Source organism: Gadus chalcogrammus, chromosome 9, assembly GCF_026213295.1.
Source record: "Gadus chalcogrammus isolate NIFS_2021 chromosome 9, NIFS_Gcha_1.0, whole genome shotgun sequence".
Taxonomy (NCBI): domain Eukaryota; kingdom Metazoa; phylum Chordata; class Actinopteri; order Gadiformes; family Gadidae; genus Gadus; species Gadus chalcogrammus.
Window position 1 is genome coordinate 965,028 of NC_079420.1, and position 21,718 is coordinate 986,745.

The window sequence follows — 21,718 nt, forward strand, 5'->3', positions numbered from 1 at the left end:
GGCTAATTGTTATAAAGCTGTCATCTATTAGAATATAACTAAATGTATCCATTCTCTCCTCAAGTGACCATACAAATATATATTCATCACTATAAATTTATTATATAAACATTGGACTTTGGGTTCAGACCCCTGTCGTGGCCCCGGGCCCCTTGGTACTGGCCCTGTTAGCTCTGCTGTGGATAATACAAGCCTGGACATATCATGCCTATTAAAACCGTTATAACCAAAACAAAACAAAAACACTTTCTACTAATGACTATTGAATTGAGTTTTCCCTTATTGCATTTTCAAAGGTTTGCTTCAGTTGAAGCGTTCATTGTTCCTGATCGCTAAAGGCTAGAGCCTTTTTGAGCAGGAACTTTGTCCGAATACTTTCCGCGTCAACAGATAGGCTGTTAAGAGTAGACCTCAAAAACGTGTAAATGGAAGTGAAAGAAAGTGCACTAGCTATTGGGATTCCAATAAAAGGGATCCATCGGGAACCTTCCTCTGCTGCTAAAGCTGCTGTTACCAATGATCCAGATTGCAGACAACCAGCTCATTAGTTACATTCTTTCCAGAACAAAGACATTTCAACACTGGCTTTATATCATCTAATGGTATATTTGTATCCCTGGAAAGTTTTTCCAGCGACTTTTCATCAAGACCAAACCCAAACAAATAGTCCCGAAGAACCTTGACCAGAATGCCTACATCAGCAGCAATGGAAATCCCTGGGATAGGTACAGCTGCTACAGCTGCAGACGTTATAGCATAGCGCCAAATTTGTGAACGGAAAACCTCTTTCTTCTTTTGAATGTTGCTTTTGCAGACGTTGGAAAGGGTTAATATCAGAACATCTCTCTTGTGTGAAGGAAGCTCTCTCTCCATGGTGTCCTGGAGGGCGGGGAAGTCATACAATTGGAGGTCAAAACCAGACACCAGGAAGACCTGAGGAGACGCCACTTCCTGTTTTTCAAGACCTGTTGGAAATGGAATACAGGTTCAACTTAATGTGGTTAGAAAGGCGTGTGGGAATACATGTATAAACTCTACTGTATTGGACTGTACTGGGATACAGCATAGCGGAGTCATATACATGAATTTGATCTAATTCAAGTAACATAAAATATATATGAGTAGTATATATAACATTGAGTAGGGCTCCTTGGAAAAACGTGATTAATAATTGATTTTCACAGTCACCATATTAACTCAGAAAAGCCAACCTTGAATGCAGTTTTCCCTGATTTCCTGAAGTGTCTTTTCTTCATCGTACTCCCTCTGGCTCCTTTGCGCAGCTTCTAGATTGTTGTCAATCTTAGAGCGGACAAAATATAAATTCTTGCCCATTGTCTTGATCTCCTGAGCCAGCATGGCCTCATTTTCAGTGAATCGATCAGCTGATACAAGGATAAAAAAATCAAACTTTTCAAACTCAACGTACTTCAGGTACTGATCAGCTGGGAATTTGGTGGTTCCAATTCCCGGGAGATCCCATAATTTAACCTTGGGGTGTCTTGGATGCGGGTAAGGCTCAGGCTTCATGGTCGTTTCCACAAAACCTGTACGGGCCGCTCTCTCATCTTTGTTGTCTATTCCCCTGAAGGCATTAACAAAGGTGGACTTTCCAGTTCCACTCTCTCCTGTGACAGCAATGTGCAGTGGAAGATCATTATAGATCAGATAATTTCTCTTGAGTGAAAGAAGCTCTCTCTCCATGGTCTCCTGGAGGGTGCGGAAGTCGTGCAAGTGGAGATGAAAACTAGACACCAGGAAGACCTGAGGAGATGCCACATTTTGTTTTTCAAGTCCTGTTGGAAATGGAATACAGGTTGAACTTAAGGTGGTTAGAAAGACGTGTGGGAATACATGTTTAAACTATCGGACTGTAATGGGATACAGTGTAGCATAGTCCTATACATATATTTGATCTAATTCAAGCAACATACATATATCAGTGGAGGCTTCTCCATTGAGGAGAGGGAGGAAGATCCTCCTTAACATTGTTGAGAATAAAAATTGTAGATTGCCCAGACTACTGTAATGAATTAAATATGACTACTTTATTGCCTTTGAATATACAATGTTCGTTTCCCTGGGTAAAGGGACATTAGCACCGCCTATCGCCTTTTGACAATTACTTCAGGGAGGAAGGTCCTCCCTCAGCCTCCGTTGACTCCCATTCATTTCCCAGAAAGTACTGGCGGTGTCACACCAAATTTGTACCGGCTGCCAAATTGGTGAGCACGAATTTGGCAGCCAGTCTACAATGGAAACAGAGGACATTGTTCATGTTTAATTACACAAAGCATTCCATTCATTGAGTTACAGTGCTAAGATAGCAACCAAAGAAAAAGGTAGACCACTTCGCAAAATCAAGATCACCAAAAGTAATGGCAACTTCAGTGTTGTGGGTGCTACATGGTTTGCTAGGTACTCATGGCTTACTGGTAGCATTACTAGCAATCGACTGTATTGCTGTTCCTGTTTGCTAATGAATAATGGCAAATCTTCAGCGTGGGCTGTTCATGGTTTCCCTGATGTGAAAAATCTTGATAGGGCAACCAAACGCCACCACTAGTGTCAAGTTCACGTTGGTGCTGCTATGCGACTTTCCTTGCTAGGCACCATGCCTATAGATCAGGTTGAATCTAGAATAATGTTCTCGTTCTTTTACTAGTTTGCTACTCTGACCGTTCTGTTTGATATTGTGGAAAGGGTGAATGATTCAGAGCATGATGCATTTTAAATGGCATCACTTTTGGTCAGTCTTTTCTTAAAACAATTGTCATTGAAAATAAACATAGCTAAATTACAGACAATAACTTCAGTCATTGAGGGCAAAAATAGGCCCAGATTTTTTTATTTACTTTTACAAATCAAGAGTAGGCCTGATTTGACTAATGGGCTTTGCATCCTTTCCTTCTGCCCTTGTAGTCCATTTCAAATACATGCTGCCCACCAGCTTTCAAATTACAGTGATGCCACTGGTGGCTTTGTATCAAATGTATTCACATAACTATCCCTCCCTACTATTTTGTAGTTCACCAAAACACCCTGAAACAACTTGAGTCTCACATTCTTATGCCACCATACACCAACAGTGCAAGCAGGCCCATGGCAGCCAAGCGCACGGTCCTTCCTCCCTCACTTTAAAAACTACCAGCCGGCACTGATATATATATATATATATATAGATTTATATACGTTGCTTGAAAACATTGAGTAGTGCTCCTTTGAAAAATATTCACAGTCATATTAACTCAGAAAGCCAACCTTCAATGCAGTTTTCCCTGATTTTCTGAAGTGTCTTCTTTTCATCGTACTCCCTCTGACTCTTTTGCGCAGCTTTTAGATTCTGGTCAATCTTAGAGCGGACAAAATATAAATTCTTGCCCATTGTCTTGATCTCTTGAGCCAGCTTGGCATCAGCCTCAGTGAAGCGATCAGCTGATACAAGGATAAAAATATCAAACTTTTCAAACTCAACGTACTTCAGGTACTGATCAGCTGGGAATTTGGTGGTTCCGATTCCCGGGAGATCCCATAATGTAAAATTGGGGTGTCTTGGATGCGGGTAAGGCTCAGGCTTCATGGTAGTTTCCACCACACCAGTAGGGGCCGCTCCCTCATCTGTGTTTTTTATCCCCCTGAAGGCATTAACAACGGTGGACTTTCCAGTTCCACTCCTTCCTGTGATTGCAATGTTCACTGGAATATCCTTAGGGATCAGAGCATTTCTCTTGTGTGAAGGAAGCTCTCTCTCCATGGTCTCCTGGAGGGCGCGGAAGTCGTACAAATGGAGATCAAAACTAGACACCAGGAAGACCTGAGGAGACGCCACACCCTGTTTTTCAAGTCCTGTTGGAAATGGAATACAGGTTGAACTTAATGTGGTTAGAAAGGCGTGTGGGACTATGTATAAACTATCGGACTGTAATGAGATACAGCGTAGCGTAGTCATATACATATATTTGACCTAATTCAAGCAATGTATTTATAGACAAGTATATATATATATTTTTTTTTTACTGAAACATTGAGAAGTGGTCCTTTGAAAAACGTGAGGAATAATTCACATTCACAGTCATATTAACCTATAAACCCAACCTTGAATGCAGTTGTCCCTGATTTCCTGAAGTGTCTTTTCTTCATCGTAATCCCACTGCCTCCTTTCTTCATCACGTAGATTGCGGTCAATCTTAGAGTGGACAAAGAATAACTTCTTGCCCATTTTCTTGATCTCCTTAGCCAGCATGGCATCATGCTCTCTGAAGTGACCAGCTGATACAATGATAAAAAGATCAAACTTTTCAAACTCAACGTACTTCATGTACTGATCAGCTGGGCAGTTGGGGGTTCCAACTCCCAGGAGATCCCATAATGTAACATTGGGGTGTCTTGGATGTGGGTAAGGCTCAGGCTTCATGGTCGTTTCCACAACACCAGTAGGGGCCGCTCTCTCATCTTTGTTGTCTATCCCCCTGAAGGCATTAACAAAGGTGGACTTTCCAGTTCCACTCCTTCCTGTGACAGCAATGTGCAGTGGATTATTCATATCTTCCAAATACTTCTTGATAATTGATACAGCTGAGTCTGTATCATTGTTTTCCATCATGTTTGATCCCTCTGCATTCCTTTATGAATAAGAAATACAAAATGAAGGGTTTATTCACTTTCTTGCCTGGCAGGTAAGGCAAGGCCTGAGCATTTTAATTTAGACTTAAAGGTTGGGTACGCGATTTGCGAAACGCCAGCAGATTTTGAAAATACACAACTCAAATGGTCCTACCCCCTCTCCTTCAACGCTGACTCTGACTCCACCCATTCCAAGTACCTGGACGCGCAATCATGCACGAGCGCGAACAGAGATGCGCGAGAGCGAGCCAGGCTAGCGTAGGTTTTCGTTTAACAACATGGCACTACATTCAGCTGTAAATTGCACCCAGTACCGCGGGAAGTAGGGGTTTTGGGGGTGCTGCAACACCCCCTGTCCGAGGCCCTGTCTTATCACAGAAAACGATCATTTCTAAAAACCAAAGTGGAGATTTCTGAAAACGCCGGTTATGTGTTGTCGTATCAACGGGGAGAAACGGGATTTTAGGTTCTGAAGCGTCACATTATGCACCAGGAAATGCTTAACGTCATGTGAGCGTCCGCTGTACCGTATTGGTCCGAATATAAACACAAACCCCATTGTAATACGACCTATATTTGGAAAAAAGATTTGAAGACCAGATCTTGATTTCATGAATAAATAAATTGTATTAATTGAAATAATATACGAAAATAAAAAGGCATAGAATAAAACACTGCATTGCCACTAAACAGTAGTGCAAATAGGCCGTACTGATGTGTACACCAAAGACTTCCTGACACTCCTCTGCCCCGCTGTGTTCGCTCTGGCTGTGGTCGCTCCGAACTGTTTCGGCCCGTGGCATAGCGAGTCATCCTCGCTGCTGTCCAAGGCATGTTGAGACGCAGCATTTATTTAATGCTCATATGTCCTAGTGCTGAAAAAAGGTTATATGAAAAAGTGTGAGGGTAGCGGTGGTGCGCTAAACTTGTTCTGTGAGCAGCTGGATGTGAACCATGGTGTGAAGGAAGTGAACACAACGATCGATTTTCAACTGTGCGCGCATGCACTGGTGTAATTGAGCTGCGCTGCTATATATCTTTTTTATCAATGTGACGAGTTGCGAGTCTAGTGCAGGCCGGGTTTTTTTTTCCAGCACCCCCTGCTGAGAATACGTTCTCGCGGCTATGGTTGCACCAGATGTTATAAACATTAAACGGTCACATAAATCATTACTATTTTTAGAAAATGTATGTTTGTTTCATATAATTGTATTGGAAGTCCTGGTTTTCACTAGGGTTGCCGCGGTGTGGACATTTTCACACCGAGTAATACACTCGTCTCAACACCGGTATTACCGAGTATAAACGGTATAAACTTTGAAACTAGGTCAACCGCCACACAAGCATCGGTTTTTAGACCCTTCTCGTCCTTCAGTTGCCGCCAACGTTCAAAAGCAGCGCCTAGGATTATTCATGATTTCAGTTTTTCTCTTTCAGCGTTTTTATTATCAATTACTCTCTGAAAAATAGTTTTCCTTCTCTTTGCTGGTGGTGGTGGTGGGGATTGTGGCGTCTTGTCTGCCATGGAAATGTCTTCTACTGCTAGGTCCAAATGTGGATTAACTAGTTCCAGTAGATACCGCAGGATAACAACAAACAGGAGCTTGCTCTGGGTCACGAGCTCTGGGTCACGAGTACTGCACGAAGGGGTCGCGCGCGGGGCGCGGGGGAGGGGGGGAGGGGGAGTGCAGTACGAACGTTTGATTGACGTACTTACTGTCCAATGAAACTCGGTGGCAATGGAAATGATTGGCTGGAGTTTTTCGAGCCCTGCCCGTTCCACAGATGATTGACAAGTTTAATTTTCATGTCAGTACTTCTAAATCAGTGGCTGTAAGCGGGTTATGATAAGGATTTCAAGTAATTTTGCAAAAATTGCCAAAAAAGCGAATCACCTACGCAACCTTTAATAGTTATCACACTGGACTGGCGTGCAGCGTAATTGGCCAACACACAGCTGCAGCCACAAAGTGGGAAACATTAAACTATAATGAAACCGAAACAAAGTCATGTTCTACTGCATGTTACTATTGGGCATATATCTGAGATATGAGCTGTGTAGGCTATAGGCATGCCACCTTGTCATATACGCAACATATACCTTAAACTGTTTCTATTCATTCTGAACATAAATGTCACAACACAAACGATGTGGGTTGAGTCGTCGCAGGCACACGTTTGTGTTTCTTCCTGCTCTCAACATTTATTCTAGTCTGGTAATGCATCCAACAAATATATGTAAATTAAAGTAGCCCATGGGTGACCTGGGTGATTTTTTGACGATAGGGGTTGTTGATACAAAGATATTTGGTCTACTTTGTTTTAATATAGTCGCAAAGCTGTGTCGGGAGTATTGTGTGTGTGTGTGCAACAGCAGGACATTGCCTTTGGAAGATGGGGTTGCGAAAGTAGCGATGCCACAGCATTGCTTGACTTCTAGAAGGAAAAGCCTATAAGTTATACGGTTTAGTTATAATGGCTTAGTTAATTTATAATGGTTTATTTGTAGGTGTGGCGGTCTGAATTATAAGTAGAACACATTGTAGCATACCGTGGTAAAGTTAGTTTTATATTGGACGTTGGATATTCGACACATTCGAAAAATCAATTTAGCACTGGCTTCGATGGACGAATTTGTGTCAAACCAACTTAGATGTGTTAATACAAGGCCTACCTATGTAAAACAAAGCTTATTTCTTTAAAAAAAAAACACCATTTGATTTTATAAAAAAATGTAATGTTAAAAAAGGCTATAAATCTATTATGCGGCTTGACCTTTTGACCTACACATATCAAAACACATCTGGTGAACTCAGCTAACTGCCCCACACATAACACAAAGCTTATTTTCTCAAAACACCTACTCTTTGATTTTATATATATTTTTTACTCAGAAAATGCTATAAATCTATTATGCAGCTTGACCTTTTGACCTACCCATATCAAAACACATCTGGTGAACTCAGCTAACTGCCCCACACATAACACAAAGCTTATTTTTTCCAAAATCCCACCTTTTGATTTTATACATATTTTTTACTCAGAAAAAGCTATAAATCTATTATGCGGCTTGACCTTTTGACCTACCCATATCAAAACACATCTGGTGAACTCAGCTAACTGCCACACACATAACACAAAGCTTATTTTTTCCAAAATCCCACCTTTTGATTTTATACTATTTTTTTAATGTTAAAAAGGCTATAAATCTATTATGCGGCTTGACCTTTTGACCTACCCATTTCAAAACACATCTGGTGAACTCAGCTAACTGCCCCACACATAACACAAAGCTTCTTTTTTCCAAAATCCCACCTTTTGATTTTATACATATTTTTTACTCAGAAAAAGCTATAAATCTATTATGCGGCTTGACCTTTTGACCTACCCATATCAAAACACATCTGGTGAACTCAGCTAACTGCCACACACATAACACAAAGCTTATTTTTTCCAAAATCCCACCTTTTGATTTTATACTATTTTTTTAATGTTAAAAAGGCTATAAATCTATTATGGGGCTTGACCTTTTGACCTACCCATTTCAAAACACATCTGGTGAACTCAGCTAACTGCCACACACATAACACAAACCTTATTTTTTTCAAAATCCCACCTTTTGATTTTATACTATTTTTTTAATGTTAAAAAGGCTATAAATCTATTATGCGGCTTGACCTTTTGACCTACCCATATCAAAACACATCTGGTGTAATCAACTAACTGCCCCACACATAACACAAAGCTTATTTTCTCCAAATACCTACCCTGTGATTTTATATATATTTTTTACTCTCAGAAAATGCTATAAATCTATTATGCGGCTTGACCTTTTGACCTACCCATATCAAAACACATCTGGTGAACTCAGCTAACTGCCACACACATAACACAAAGCTTATTTTTTCCAAAATCCCACCTTTTGATTTTATACTATTTTTTTAATGTTAAAAAGGCTATAAATCTATTATGCGGCTTAACCTTTTGACCTACCCATATCAAAACACATCTGGTGTAATCAACTAACTGCCCCACACATAACACAAAGCTTATTTTCTCAAAATACCTACCCTGTGATTTTATATATATTTTTTACTCTCAGAAAATGCTATAAATCTATTATGCGGCTTGACCTTTTGACCTACCCATATGAAAACACATCTGGTTAACTCAGCTAACTGCCCCACACATAACACAAAGCTTATTTTTTCCAAAAACTAACCTTTTGATTTTATACTATTTTTTTAATGTTAAAAAAGGCTATAAATCTATTATGCGGCTTGACCTTTTGACCTACCCATTTCAAAACACATCTGGTGAACTCAACTAACTGCCCCACACATAACACAAAGCTTATTTTTTCCAAAAACTCACCTTTTGATTTTATACTATTTTTTTTATGTTAAAAAAGGCTATAATCTATTATGCGGCTTGACCTTTTGACCTACCCATTTCAAAACACATCTGGTGAACTCAACTAACTGCCCCACACATAACACAAAGCTTCTTTTCTCAAAATACCTACCCTTTGATTTTATATATATTTTTTACTCAGAAAAAGCTATAAATCTATTATGCGGCTTGACCTTTTGACCTACCCATATCAAAACACATCTGGTGTAATCAACTAACTGCCCCACACATAACACAAAGCTTCTTTTCTCAAAAAACCCACCTTTTGATTTGATACATGCGCACTGACCAACTTGAGTAACTGTTGCGACAGGCCTGCTATTATAGTAGTAAGATTATGTGAAACAAGCAGCATGTTTATCAAACATGTGCCCAAAAGGAACAGACAAGGTAGGTCAAAAGGTCAAGCCGCATAATAGATTTATAGCCTTTTTTAACATTAAAAAAATAGTATAAAATCAAAAGGTGGGATTTTGGAAAAAATAAGCTTTGTGTTATGTGTGGGGAAGTTAGCTGAGTTCACCAGATGTGTTTTGATATGTGTAGGTCAAAAGGTCAAGCCGCATAATAGATTTATAGCTTTTTCTGAGATTCAAAAATATATATAAAATCAAAGGGTAGGTGTTTTGAGAAAATAAGCTTTGTGTTATGTGTGGGGCAGTTAGCTGAGTTCACCAGATGTGTTTTGATATGTGTAGGTCAAAAGGTCAAGCCGCATAATAGATTTATAGCCATTTATAACATTTTTTTTTTTTTATAAAATCAAAGGGTAGGTGTTTTGAGAAAATAAGCTTTGTGTTATGTGTGGGGCAGTTAGTTGAATACACCAGATGTGTTTTGATATGTGTAGGTCAAAAGGTCAAGCCGCATAATAGATTTATAGCTTTTTCTGAGATTAAAAAATATATATAAAATCAAAGGGTAGGTGTTTTGAGAAAAGAAGCTTTGTGTTATGTGTGGGGCAGTTAGTTGATTACACCAGATGCGTTTTGATATGGGTAGGTCAAAAGGTCAAGCCGCATAATAGATTTATAGCATTTTATGAGAGTAAAAAATATAAAATCAAAGGGTAGGTGTTTTGAGAAAAGAAGCTTTGTGTTATGTGTGGGGCAGTTAGCTGAGTTCACCAGATGTGTTTTGATATGTGTAGGTCAAAAGGTCAAGCTGCATAATAGATTTATAGCCTTTTTTAACATTCAATTTTTTTAGAAAATCAAATGTTATTTTTTTTAAAGAAATAAGCTTTGTTTTACATAGGTAGGCATTGTATTAACACATCAAAGTTGGTTTGACACAAATTCGTCCATCGAAGCCAGTGCTAAATCCAACGTCCAATATAAAACTAACTTTACCACGGTTTCTAGCATACCTTCGCCAACCTTTTTGAACCCGAGAGCTACTTGAAGGGCACTGAGTAATACGAGGGAAACTTGTTTGATACAAACTTCCTGAATAAATTTGCAGGATTTACCTTTAATGATAGGAATAATAAAGTAATAATAATTATACATTCATTACGTTTTTGAACAATAAAAATAAATCTACATCAATGCAAGTGTTATTGATTCACAAAGAACAACACGAATGTGACTCATGGTGACTAGTGCTATCTTTAGAACATGTCCTGCGGGTAGGGATGCACCAATACCAGTACCAGGGCCCGATACTGTGCTTGCGTCTCTTCTCCAATCCAACCACCCAATGACACTAAACGTAAAGTTAAAGAGAACCCAAAACGTGTTGAGCATTTCCATTGTAATTTGTCCTATATGATCGTCAACATAGTATTCAATCATCACTGTTACTGAAATAAGTGATTTTTATCTGAACCCAATTTAGATTAATAAGGCCCAGCGGTGGTGAGGTTTGTGTGTGGAGCCCTCTCTGGGCAGCGATTGATGGGGGTGTCCGAGAGAAAGTTCATATTTCCGGGAACTGATTGTATGCCGCTACGGTGTGTTTGGATTGTGAAGCTCCTTCTGAGTAGTATTGTCCAAATAACAAAGAAGTGAACAACACTTGTGTTACATTGTGGCTATTCACACACACACACACACACACACACACACACACACACACACACACACACACACACACACACACACACACACACACACACACACACACACACACACACACACACACACACACACACACACACAAATGTGGCGCTTGCAAGGACGTAGCTCATTGTCTCATTGGCAGGCCAAATTCTCTGGGCGGGCAAAGCAGAGAAAGGGGAGGTAACATGGGCCCTTATGCCGACATATGGGGCAAAATCCAAATCGGCCCATCTGATCTTTTGTTTTTTCAAAGGCTGAGCAGGTTACCTAGTGCTCGTTTACACCTAATGCCATTTCTAGCCACTGGGGGACCACATACATGCATACATGTTCCTCAACACAAGAACCGACAATATATATTTACGGGAGTTGTTCCGAATATTGTGTTCATATAACCTGGTCATGTTCATGTATTAAATGCAGGATATATGCATGCATGTTAATAAAAATCGCCATAGGTCGCACAAATGGTTATATACAAAAACTGGGGGGACTACATGTTGTGTAGTAAATAATTGAGTCCCTAACTAACTAACTATAAATCAATCAATATGATGTATAGTTAGTAAGTTAGTTAGTCCGATTGTATACAATCACGGAATGGGGATTTAAAAGAACAGGTGAAAGAACAGGCATCTCAGAATTTTAGAGCTGTTATTGTGGAACTACTAGGTTGTTTTCCGCTGTAAACCAAATTAGCTATGCTACATTTTGGTGTGAGGCTGGGTCCTGAACAATCACTCTTGTGTCTTTGGTTGTGTTATTCCATTTCCAGTGCAGTGAAGGGACGGTCCACATGGAGCAGCGAGTTCTGCTGGACTCGTTGCTGCACGTGGACCGTCCCTTCACTGGCACAGGCCCAGCGGCAAGGAGAACCACCTCGCTCAAAGTGACCTGTGGTCGGGTCCATAGCGGCCCAGTCTGGAGGGCCTCAGCGCACAGGGCAGCGAGGAGGAAACTAACTAATACAACCTGCAATATTAGAATATTAAATTATTTATTTACGAACCACAATTCGTAAATATCTGTGATAAACCAGAGTCCTGGACTGGGGACGCCCCAGTGCTCCTCCTCAGGAGAGTCAGAGATGTTAGACTTATTCCAACCACTACTCACTGTAAGTCGGGGCCTTCTGTTGAAGTTGATGAAACTGCAGTGGTGGAGCTCATCCTGGAACCCCTTACAATATAAAATATACAATACAGTATCAATACATATCATTGCTATTGATATTCTACACTCGTATATGCACTTGGCCGTGCAGCACTTACATTGTGTTGCCTTGTTGATCAATGGTCAATGCTTGGTCAATGCTTCGTAGGTTGATTGGGTACGTCTGCCAAATTACTGAATGTTAAAGTGAAAGGAAAACGCCTATAAGAGCAGGCAGAGGGTAGGAGGGGCCTCTGAGATAATAGTCAACGCATATCCAAGAAAAACCTGCTGGAGGAGGAAATGGTACTGGAATGTGGAGCCTGTATGGTGATGCTATCTTAAGCCGCCTCACCTGGCCTGAGTTCGACTGAATACATTTCAGGAAGGGTGAGGCTGCACATCTGTGGTGCATTCAGAAATGAATCCACACAGGCTAAACCAGCCTTTGGGCCTTTGTCAATACCGAGTATGCCAAGTTCGAACTTGCTTACTTGGTAACTAGTGGAACCAGTGGAACAACAACCCGTGGAAACTTGTTGTTGCAAAAGTTCGGAGATACTTCGGCTGTCCGAAGTCCAAGTCACTCCTCGATGCATCCTCAATAAGATCAGCGGAGCAAGAACCCATCCGGGCATTTGGAGTGCACCTGGCTTGATGCAGACTTTTGAATTGAACAGTACTTGGGCTGCCCCTGTCCACTAAGTGCAGACAAGTACGAAGATTGAGAAAGAGCTTCCAACATGGAAGAATGGAAAACCTTTTCTTACTGTAACAAACCTTTAACTCTGAAAATCACAGATTACAACATCCACATCCTTTGTCCTGGTCGTCGGAGGCGCCTAAAGCCAACAAGGTGGCATGAGGCGACAGGACTACTAGTCTGGCTGTAGCAGCTGACCCCGCCACACGCCACCTTGTTGACTTACCTGGGCTTCGAAGATGATTCAAATGGGGGGCCGGGGGGATAGTTCTGCAGCAGGGGCTTCAACAAATAGGCTGTCTTTTGCCACTGACTGAATCGCTTGTCTTAAAAAAATTATTTAGTAATTTAATGTTATTATCATATACTGTACACTTGTAACAAACCGTGGTCATTTTGTCAACTGCGGAAGGTCTTGCAAGTTTGGCGCAGAACCCAGACGATGTACTGTTTCAGCGTTGCCAACTATGTACCAAGCAAACGTGAACGTCTAAATAAAGACTTTCTAGAATGTTTACAGAACTGCCTGCTATTAGTCCGTTTAAATTACGTTTAATCTACTTTAAAATAAAACAAACATAAGGAAATAATCATTCCATAAATTGGCTTAAGGAATTGCAAATTAACTTGGAATCAATTAAAAAAAACATAATAATAGTTGTTTCAATGTATAACGTATTGATGAGATGAAGGAGGTATAAGAATTTGAATTAATATGTTACTGTAATGCATTATATTGTAAATTATGTAATGGTTATCAAGTTGGACTTTGCGTAAAATATATAAATAAAAATGTATTCACTCTCTCTGCTACGCCACTCTGAGTGATACTATTTTGTCTTTGGCCCTGCTGTGGATAAAACAGGCCTGGACATCGAATGCCCATTAAAACTAATTCTTAAGCAATCATTTTCCAATGGAAAGGAATTACAATGGAGCTTGGCATTAAACTAATGATTTTATTTTTTATTTCCCAATATATACAACGTACAAGGTAATTTCATCGTAATATGATAGTGATGATGGGATGAAAGAGAAAGACAGAAATGACATGCTTGATTGTTATCCTATTGTGAATCCAAAAATAGGAATACATTTGGAACCTACCTTTGCTGCCTCACCCATAACAAGTGGTAGACAATGCAGCATTAACAAAACAGGCTCTTTAGTGTCATTCTTTCCAGAACAAAGACTTTTTAACAATGCCCTTAGTATGGAGCCAGTTCCCTGCCATAATTCAAACATGAAAAAAAAAGTTTCAAAGGCTTGTAAGTCTGGGTTTGAAAACTCAACACCTTGTAAAAAAGGTTTTGCAACGCTGAAAAAAGAGATTATAACCTGAACAAAATTCAAACAAAAATTCAAACATCTGTAAACTTTTTTTAAAATTTTGTGTTCTATTTTATCTTCTTCATCATTTTCACCAACACATTTTCAAAGTATTTTTTTTTTCCACAAACATGTTTTCAAAGTTCAAACAATAACACCAGCGCATTTGCAGAGTTTCAAATCTGGCACTGTTCTAACAGTGTATTTCATTGTTTCCCGGTTTTGAATCCTTAGGCCCAGTCCACAAGAAGCCGAAACGGACGAAACCGTTCTGGTTTCGATGTATCCGGTTTCGGAGTATCTTCAGGCCCATTCACACCCTACGGTAAATACGGATACGGACCATTCCGTCCGGTCCCGGAGGTGTTTCGTCCGTCAATGGGTCCGTCGCCTCTGAGCTTACGAATCCGGAGTGCTCCGGGAGAAACGGAGCAATACCACCGGAAAACGAGGCGGCAGTATAGAGTCAAAAGTCAGACCATTCGCGAAAATGGATAGAGTAGTATAATATCTGATATGTATATATATTGTATTTAATGTTTTATACTTATATTATACTATATACCTGACCTTTTTATTTTATTGTTCCCCTCATAAGACATGAAAAAACACATTTTCTATATCCTTTTATTGAATAACTTTTTCCACCATTTGCATATTTTAAACCTTCATTGTTCAGCTGAATTGTTCATTGGTCCTGATAAAGGCATGACCATTACCTGACATTACTTAATGTCCAATGCCTCCATCAGAACATTTTCTGCGTCAACAGATAGGCTTTCAAGAGTAGAAGTCAAAACCCTGTAAATGGAAGTGAAAGAAAGCATGGCCGCCATCGGGATTTTCAGTACAGGTAACCATTTGGAACCTTCCTCTGCTGCTACCAACACAGTGGGATATACAGAGTGCTTAAGCATTGTAGCAACATGCTCCTTAGTTACATTCTGTCCAGAACAAAGACATTTCATCCCTGCCCTTACATCCGACAAAGACCTTTTTGTAGCATTGGAAATTTTCTCCAACGATTTTTCATCTAGGCCCAACCCATTCAAATAGTCCTGTAGAACAGTGGCCAGAATGCTTGAATCTGCAGCAATGGAAAGCCCTGGGAGAGGTACAGCTGCTACGAGGGCAGACAAAATAGCATAGTACTTTATTCGTGAACTGAAAACCTCTTTCTTCTTGTAAATTGTGCTTTTGCAGATGTTGGGAAGGACTAAGATCAGAAAGTCTCTCTTGTGTGAGGGAAGCTCTCTCTCCATGGTGTCCTGGAGGGCGGGGAAGTCGTACAAATGGAGATCAAAACTAGACAACAGGAAGACCTGAGGAGACGCAACACCCTGTTTTTCAAGTCCTGTTGGAAAATGGAATACAGGTTGAACTTAATGCGGTTAGAAAGGCGTATCGGAATACGTGTTTAAACTGTAATTTATCGGACTGTACTGAGGCTCAGATAGAAACGGCTTTGACTGCATTGTTATTTTCAATTTTTGTATGAAACATTGCGTAAAATATTATAAAATAATTCAGTGACAACGAAAAAGCCAACCTTGAATGCAGTTGTCCCTGATTTCCTGAAGTGTCTTTTCTTCATCGTACTCCCTCTGGCTCCTTTTTGCATCACTTAGATTGTTGTCAATCTTAGAGCGAACAAAGTAGAACTTCTTGCCCATTTTCTTGATCTCCTGAGCCAGCTTGGCATCATTCTCACTGAGGCGATCAGCTGATACGATGATGAAAAAATCAAACTTTTCAAACTCAACGTACTCCAGGTACTGATCAGCTGGGAATTTGGTGGTTCCAACTCCCGGGAGATCCCATAATGTAACATTGGGGTGTCTTGGATGTGGGTAAGGCTCAGGCTTCATGGTCGTTTCCACAACACCAGTAGGGGCCGCTCCCTCATCTCTGTCTTTTATCCCCCTGAAGGCATTAACAAAGGTGGACTTTCCAGCTCCACTTTCTCCTGTGACAGCAATGTGCAGTGAAATATTATTTATATCTCCTAAATATTTTTGGGTTATTAATGCAGCCGAGTCCGTGTCATTTTTTTCCAGGGCCTTTTTAATATCTTCAATCACTTTGGATTCCAGGGCACACCTTTAAAAGTACGAAAAACTGGTTAGTGATGGTGGTGTTCGACCTTGACCTTTTTAAAAACACTATTTATCATTTTTAACACTGTACAATATGCAATATGGTCTATAATACAATAACAATATTTAATTATATATAATTCCATCAGATATTCTTCCATCATAAATGCACTTGGCCGTGCAGCACTTACATTTTGTTGTTGCTTCAGTATTAATGCTTTAGAAGTCCATTTGGTTGTAGGCGTCAGCTAAAGGAGAGGGCAAGTAAAGAGCTACCTGCCTGATGTAGCTCTTTACTTACCCTGAGGTGTGGCCCTGACACACTAATAGTCAACACGTGGTTTAAAAGAAACCACTTCTGGAGGGAGAAACCGTCCTGGATTGGCTTTTTTTTTAATGTCGTGTGAGATGCAGCTCAGTCCTAATCTTCAAGCCAGTCCGCCATGGTTATAATAATATGCAGCCGAACGAGCCTGGTTACATATTATGTTGTTTTGGTATGTTCCCACGTAACAGCTGATAGAGGGTGCAGCCTTATTTTCCATGGTGTGGCCTCTGTGAATGACATCCAGGGATATTTTGATTTGCATCATCAAGAATCGGTTTCAACCAGTGGCGGCTTGTGGTTTTTAAAGTGAGGGAGGAAGGACTGTGCGCTTGGTTGCCATTGGCCTGCTTGCAATGTAGATTGCATACAGTGGCATAAGTATATGAGACTCAAGTTGTTTCAGGGTGTTTTGGTGAACTATACCTACAAAATAGTAGGGAGGGATAATTACGTGAATAAAATGTATACAAATCCACCAGGGGCAGCATTGTACTTTGAAAGCTGGTGGGCAACATGTCTTTGAAATTGTTTGCAAGGGCTGAAGGAAAGGATGCAAAGCCAATTAGTAAAATCAGGCCTACTCTTGATTTGTAAAACAAAATAAAAAAAATCGGGGCCTATCATTGGGCATATTTTTGCCCTCAATGACTGAAGCTGTGTTTTAAGAATTGTTTTAATAAAAATGAGGACACAAGACAAAAAGTGATGCCATTTAAAATGCACCATGCTCTTTGTCATTCACTAATATCCTTTACACAATATCAAACAGAATGGACAGAGTAACAAACAAGTAAATGAACAACAAGAACATTATTTCGCAACTATTTAAATCGGCTGTAAGCCTAACATTGTTTGAGTCAAATGTGGATGTTAATGGATGTTTCAGAATGTTGGTCATGGTGTTAAGCCAATTAAGATTGTAGGGACTTAATTTATAGATCAAGTCAATCCTCCTCGCTGTTTGTGTTGCAAAGATATCAGTGACCTGGTCATAACAAATGGATCACTTGGTTCCCCAAAGGAGGAGTACCAAAAAATAGGTACGGCTCAGTGGGTTTATTTTGGGACCCCGGCCAACTTTTGGCGTTGGAAACGCCAAGAGAAGTGAACCGAGCCGAACTGATCCGGACCGAACCGTACCTCTCGGTGGAAATGCCAATAAGCGAACCGAGCCGCACCGAACCGTACCGCAACGCTCGGTGGAAGGCCTGTAGCAGCCGATAATGTACCAGGGCCCAATAGCGGAATAACTGCCAATAACCTAATAATTTAAACGTAATAAAGCCAATACCGTAATAAATTGCCAATATTGTAATAAAGTTGTAGAGCCAATAACGTACAAACTTTTTTTTTTCAATGTTATATCATACTCATGCATAATCATAATTACCAATAATCATAACCTGAATGTTTGTATAATGCATATGCTTAGATGCTGCTCCTAAACTGATTTAATACACACGTTCATCCACATATGCACAACCATGCAGTTCTTGAACTAAAGGAATCTGTAAATTCCATAAAGACAATTACACCAAACCTCCTGTAATTCCAGAGGTTTTTGCAGTAATCTCATGTGCTGATGTGTCCGCCTTTGTGTAGTATTGTGTAGTAGTTTTTGTAGGTATAGTGGGTAGCATAGTCATGTAAACGCATGTCATCGCAGCTAGCGATGACACACTAGCGAGTACTGGGCTCCTCTCTCTTTACTATGGTTATTTGTTTAACAGCCATCTGCTCATTTGGGGCATAAGTCATTACAATTCTTACAGATATTGTTGTATAAACAGACAGGTGCTCTTAATGGTGTGTGTAACATGGAATCTATGGCTCACTGAGGATCTTACATTGTCAAATGAATTCAACACATTTCTTTCATGGAAAAACATATTTAATTCAACCTTTTTTAAATCTGGCAATGCCTTTAAACATCAGGGATGTTGAGCCAACTCTCGACCAACACAAACTCTAGTAGTGCAAAGTTATCAAAATGGAACTCAGGCTGGCGGTAACGTTCAAACTCAAATGAAAAGTAGCTGTCACTTCTTTACAAATGTAAAAAAGGGGAAATAAGCCTGAAGAGAGTGAACTCTAAATGGAACTTGCAACAAAAAAACATTAACATAACATTGACATTAGGCCTACTTTTTCCAGTATAATTCCTTAATTAATAACTGCCCTAAGGCTACATGCCTGAGATAATCCACACCCTCATTCAGCAGCTGGTCTTACTAAACAAGTCTTTCAAACGCATGCTAAGACCAAGCTGCGTCCAGCGGCCTTGTAGAGCTTCATAATACTAATTGATTTAGTATTTTTTTCTTTATCCAGTTCTAGGCTCACACCGTTCTAAGTGCTTCTATTATATACAGACGGGTGGAATGGTATACGTAGTTCACCAAAAGGTTAGCCATAGGCCAAACATCAGCATCAGGTAGAAATACAGATTCAGGTCGAGACAGAGATTCAGGTTCATCAGACATAATGTTCATCTGTAGACATAGAGACAGGTTCAGCACAGAAAGAGGCAGGTTCGGCATCAGACAGAAAGGCAGGTTCAGTATCAGACAGAGGGACAGATTGAGACACTATGTATCTCTGCTTCCTGAATTGCTTGAATGTAAGGGAGAGTAGGTCCATCTAAACTCACATTTGTTCAACCTGAAACAAGAGTCGTGCCTTTGGAAGGGCAGTCTTTTGTTGCTTGATGGACAGTGTTCTATAGGAACTTCCTTAGAAGAAGTTAACCGGTTGGATAATGCATGACTTTTTCTTCCGTAATAAACCCGAAAAGCTCCAACTCAAAACCTCCTTTGGGTCTTCATTCATCAGTTTTGCATAAATTAGCGATTTTTTAACCCGATTGACTCCTCCTCGTTGAGATTGGACTAGGTCATACATTATCTTCTTCCTTAGGACTCGGTGGCTTCTCTCGTCTTTACCCTGGCTCTGGGGATGTACAGCACCTTTGACCAGCTTCCCTTGGTCATGCTGTAAGATCTTTGGTGGGCCATGCTCATTTTAAATTTCTTCAAGGTGTCTAGCAATGTCTTCACTGTGCTTACCTTTCAGTGGTCTAAGCCATACATATCGACTAAACACATCTATTAACGTCAGGATGTACCTATAAGTGACTCTGCCATACTTGACCCTCCATTCGCCCATGTCAACAAGGTCCACCTGGTGACGATCCTGAACAGCTTTGGCAATGATAGGTTTAGGTGCAGGCTTGTTGCGGAATGAGGCCTTGTGGAGCTGGTACCTCCTTGAGCGGTCCAAGGTTTCTTTCACCCTTGCACTACTGACGCCAGATTACTTATCCCTGAGGTGTATATTCATTTTTCGTACACCAGAGCCTTTTGTAATGTCCAGTGCCTCATTTACCACCAGGGAGATTGTGGATTTTCTGGGAACCAATTTTCCTTTGAACATTATGGACTAACCATCTTCACTAAGGGTGTAATGCTTTCTGTTGTGTTTTGTTAATGTTTTAGAGACAAATAAACCCTCTTCATGTAATTTTACATTCTTCATTGGTTTAGTCTCCTACCCTTGCAATTATTAAAAGATCCATATTTAATGTGATGATTGACACGTGTGTTGTCCTACGGTAATGACGCCTCTGTTAAAATGGGTGTTCTGATAAAAAAATGATGTACTGTCAAAGTTAGCCACTAGATGGCAGTATTGCAAAGAGAGGAGGGGATTTACCGATTTTTATAGCAGTTAGTATTTAGTAGTGTAGTTAGTGTTGTGGTGACTGGTGAGTGTTCCTGTTTCTAGTGATGCACTACTATTACACACATCCTCATTGTCATTTTAATTACAGCAATCCCTAACCAATTGTAACGGATCCAACCTCACACCTAAACTTAACTATTTAAAATAATATATATAAATATTAACTCCATCTGTTCATTCTACCTATTGGAAGGGAGAGAAAGTAAAAAGAACAGAGAGAAGGAGGGAGGGAGAGAAGGGGGGTGGAGAGATATAGAAAGAGAGGCAGAGAGTGACAGGGAGGAGGTAGAGAGAGATAGAGACAGGCTAAGAGGCTTTTCTGGTTCAATCCCTCAGTAACTGTCACAAGCAGTCCGTCAGTCACCTGCAGGTGATGTTGTTAGGGGTATCCCTAGCAACGCACTAACTCACTAGCTCCAACTGCTCAGAGTGATACTCACGTCTGGCTTTCACTCATTTATGATCTAATCCAGGTCTATATATAGCAGTGTAACTACAAAACACTCAGATAATGTACATTTTGATCATCTTTTTATAGACTGATGCACTGTAGGGCTAGCTTGTAAACCCGTGGTAATTCTCTCTGTTGCTTATTTTTTTCCTAGGTGGTGTTTGTGGTATTACAGTATTACAGTATTACAGTATTACATTTCTGTTTCTAGACCCCATATTGCATGGGTTGCAAACAACAGCATCATAACAAACGAGTTATTTATAATTTATGTCCACACACACACACACACAAACAAACACCCCAACACGCACACACACACACATACACACACCTTACTTTGACTCTGGGGACCTAACGCCTCATGAGAATTAGCTTTGTTTGTCTCGCGTTCTGTCTCCTTCAGCACACACACACGCACACGCACACGCACACACACACACACACACACACACACACACACACACACACACACACACACACACACACACACACACTTTCTCAGGTTAACTCTCCAGCATATGTAAGCAGCATCTTGACCCTTTGCTCCTCCTGTTCACCCCCTGCCGTCCTGCATTAACTCTCTCAAAGCGGCTTTGTGGGAGAGTGACGTGCACTCCTGTCAGAAACAGAGTTAAGCCCAGCGGGGCACGAGGAGGTGGAGGAGGTGGAGGAGGAGGAGGAGGAGAGGGAGAGAGATAGAGGGAGGGAGGGAGGGAGGGGGGAAGAGGGCTCCTAGCTTAGCGAGCAACAAGGCATTACTGCTCTGTGGTCCTACAGGACCTCCACTCCTACGGCGTCTGGTCGTATCCGGTCTGC

General features: G+C 40.5%; 2 protein-coding genes across 2 annotated transcripts; both read right to left on the reverse strand.

The window, feature by feature from the left end:
• Window positions 1-446: 446 nt before the first annotated feature.
• Window positions 447-4,603, reverse strand: LOC130389817 (uncharacterized). Its single transcript, XM_056599772.1, has 4 exons — window positions 4,096-4,603; window positions 3,262-3,846; window positions 1,212-1,796; window positions 447-965 (listed from the first exon to the last, which is right to left on the reverse strand). The coding sequence occupies exons 1-4, from the start codon at window positions 4,601-4,603 to the stop codon at window positions 511-513; spliced, it is 2,133 nt and encodes a 710-aa protein (XP_056455747.1). The 3' UTR covers window positions 447-510.
• A 9,330-nt stretch (window positions 4,604-13,933) lies between these two features.
• LOC130389426 (interferon-inducible GTPase 5-like) lies at window positions 13,934-16,777 on the reverse strand. The gene is made up of 3 exons (XM_056599208.1): window positions 16,571-16,777; window positions 15,833-16,383; window positions 13,934-15,637 (listed from the first exon to the last, which is right to left on the reverse strand). Coding segments are annotated over exons 1-3 (1,182 nt in total). The 5' UTR covers window positions 16,573-16,777; the 3' UTR covers window positions 13,934-15,008.
• Window positions 16,778-21,718: the final 4,941 nt, after the last annotated feature.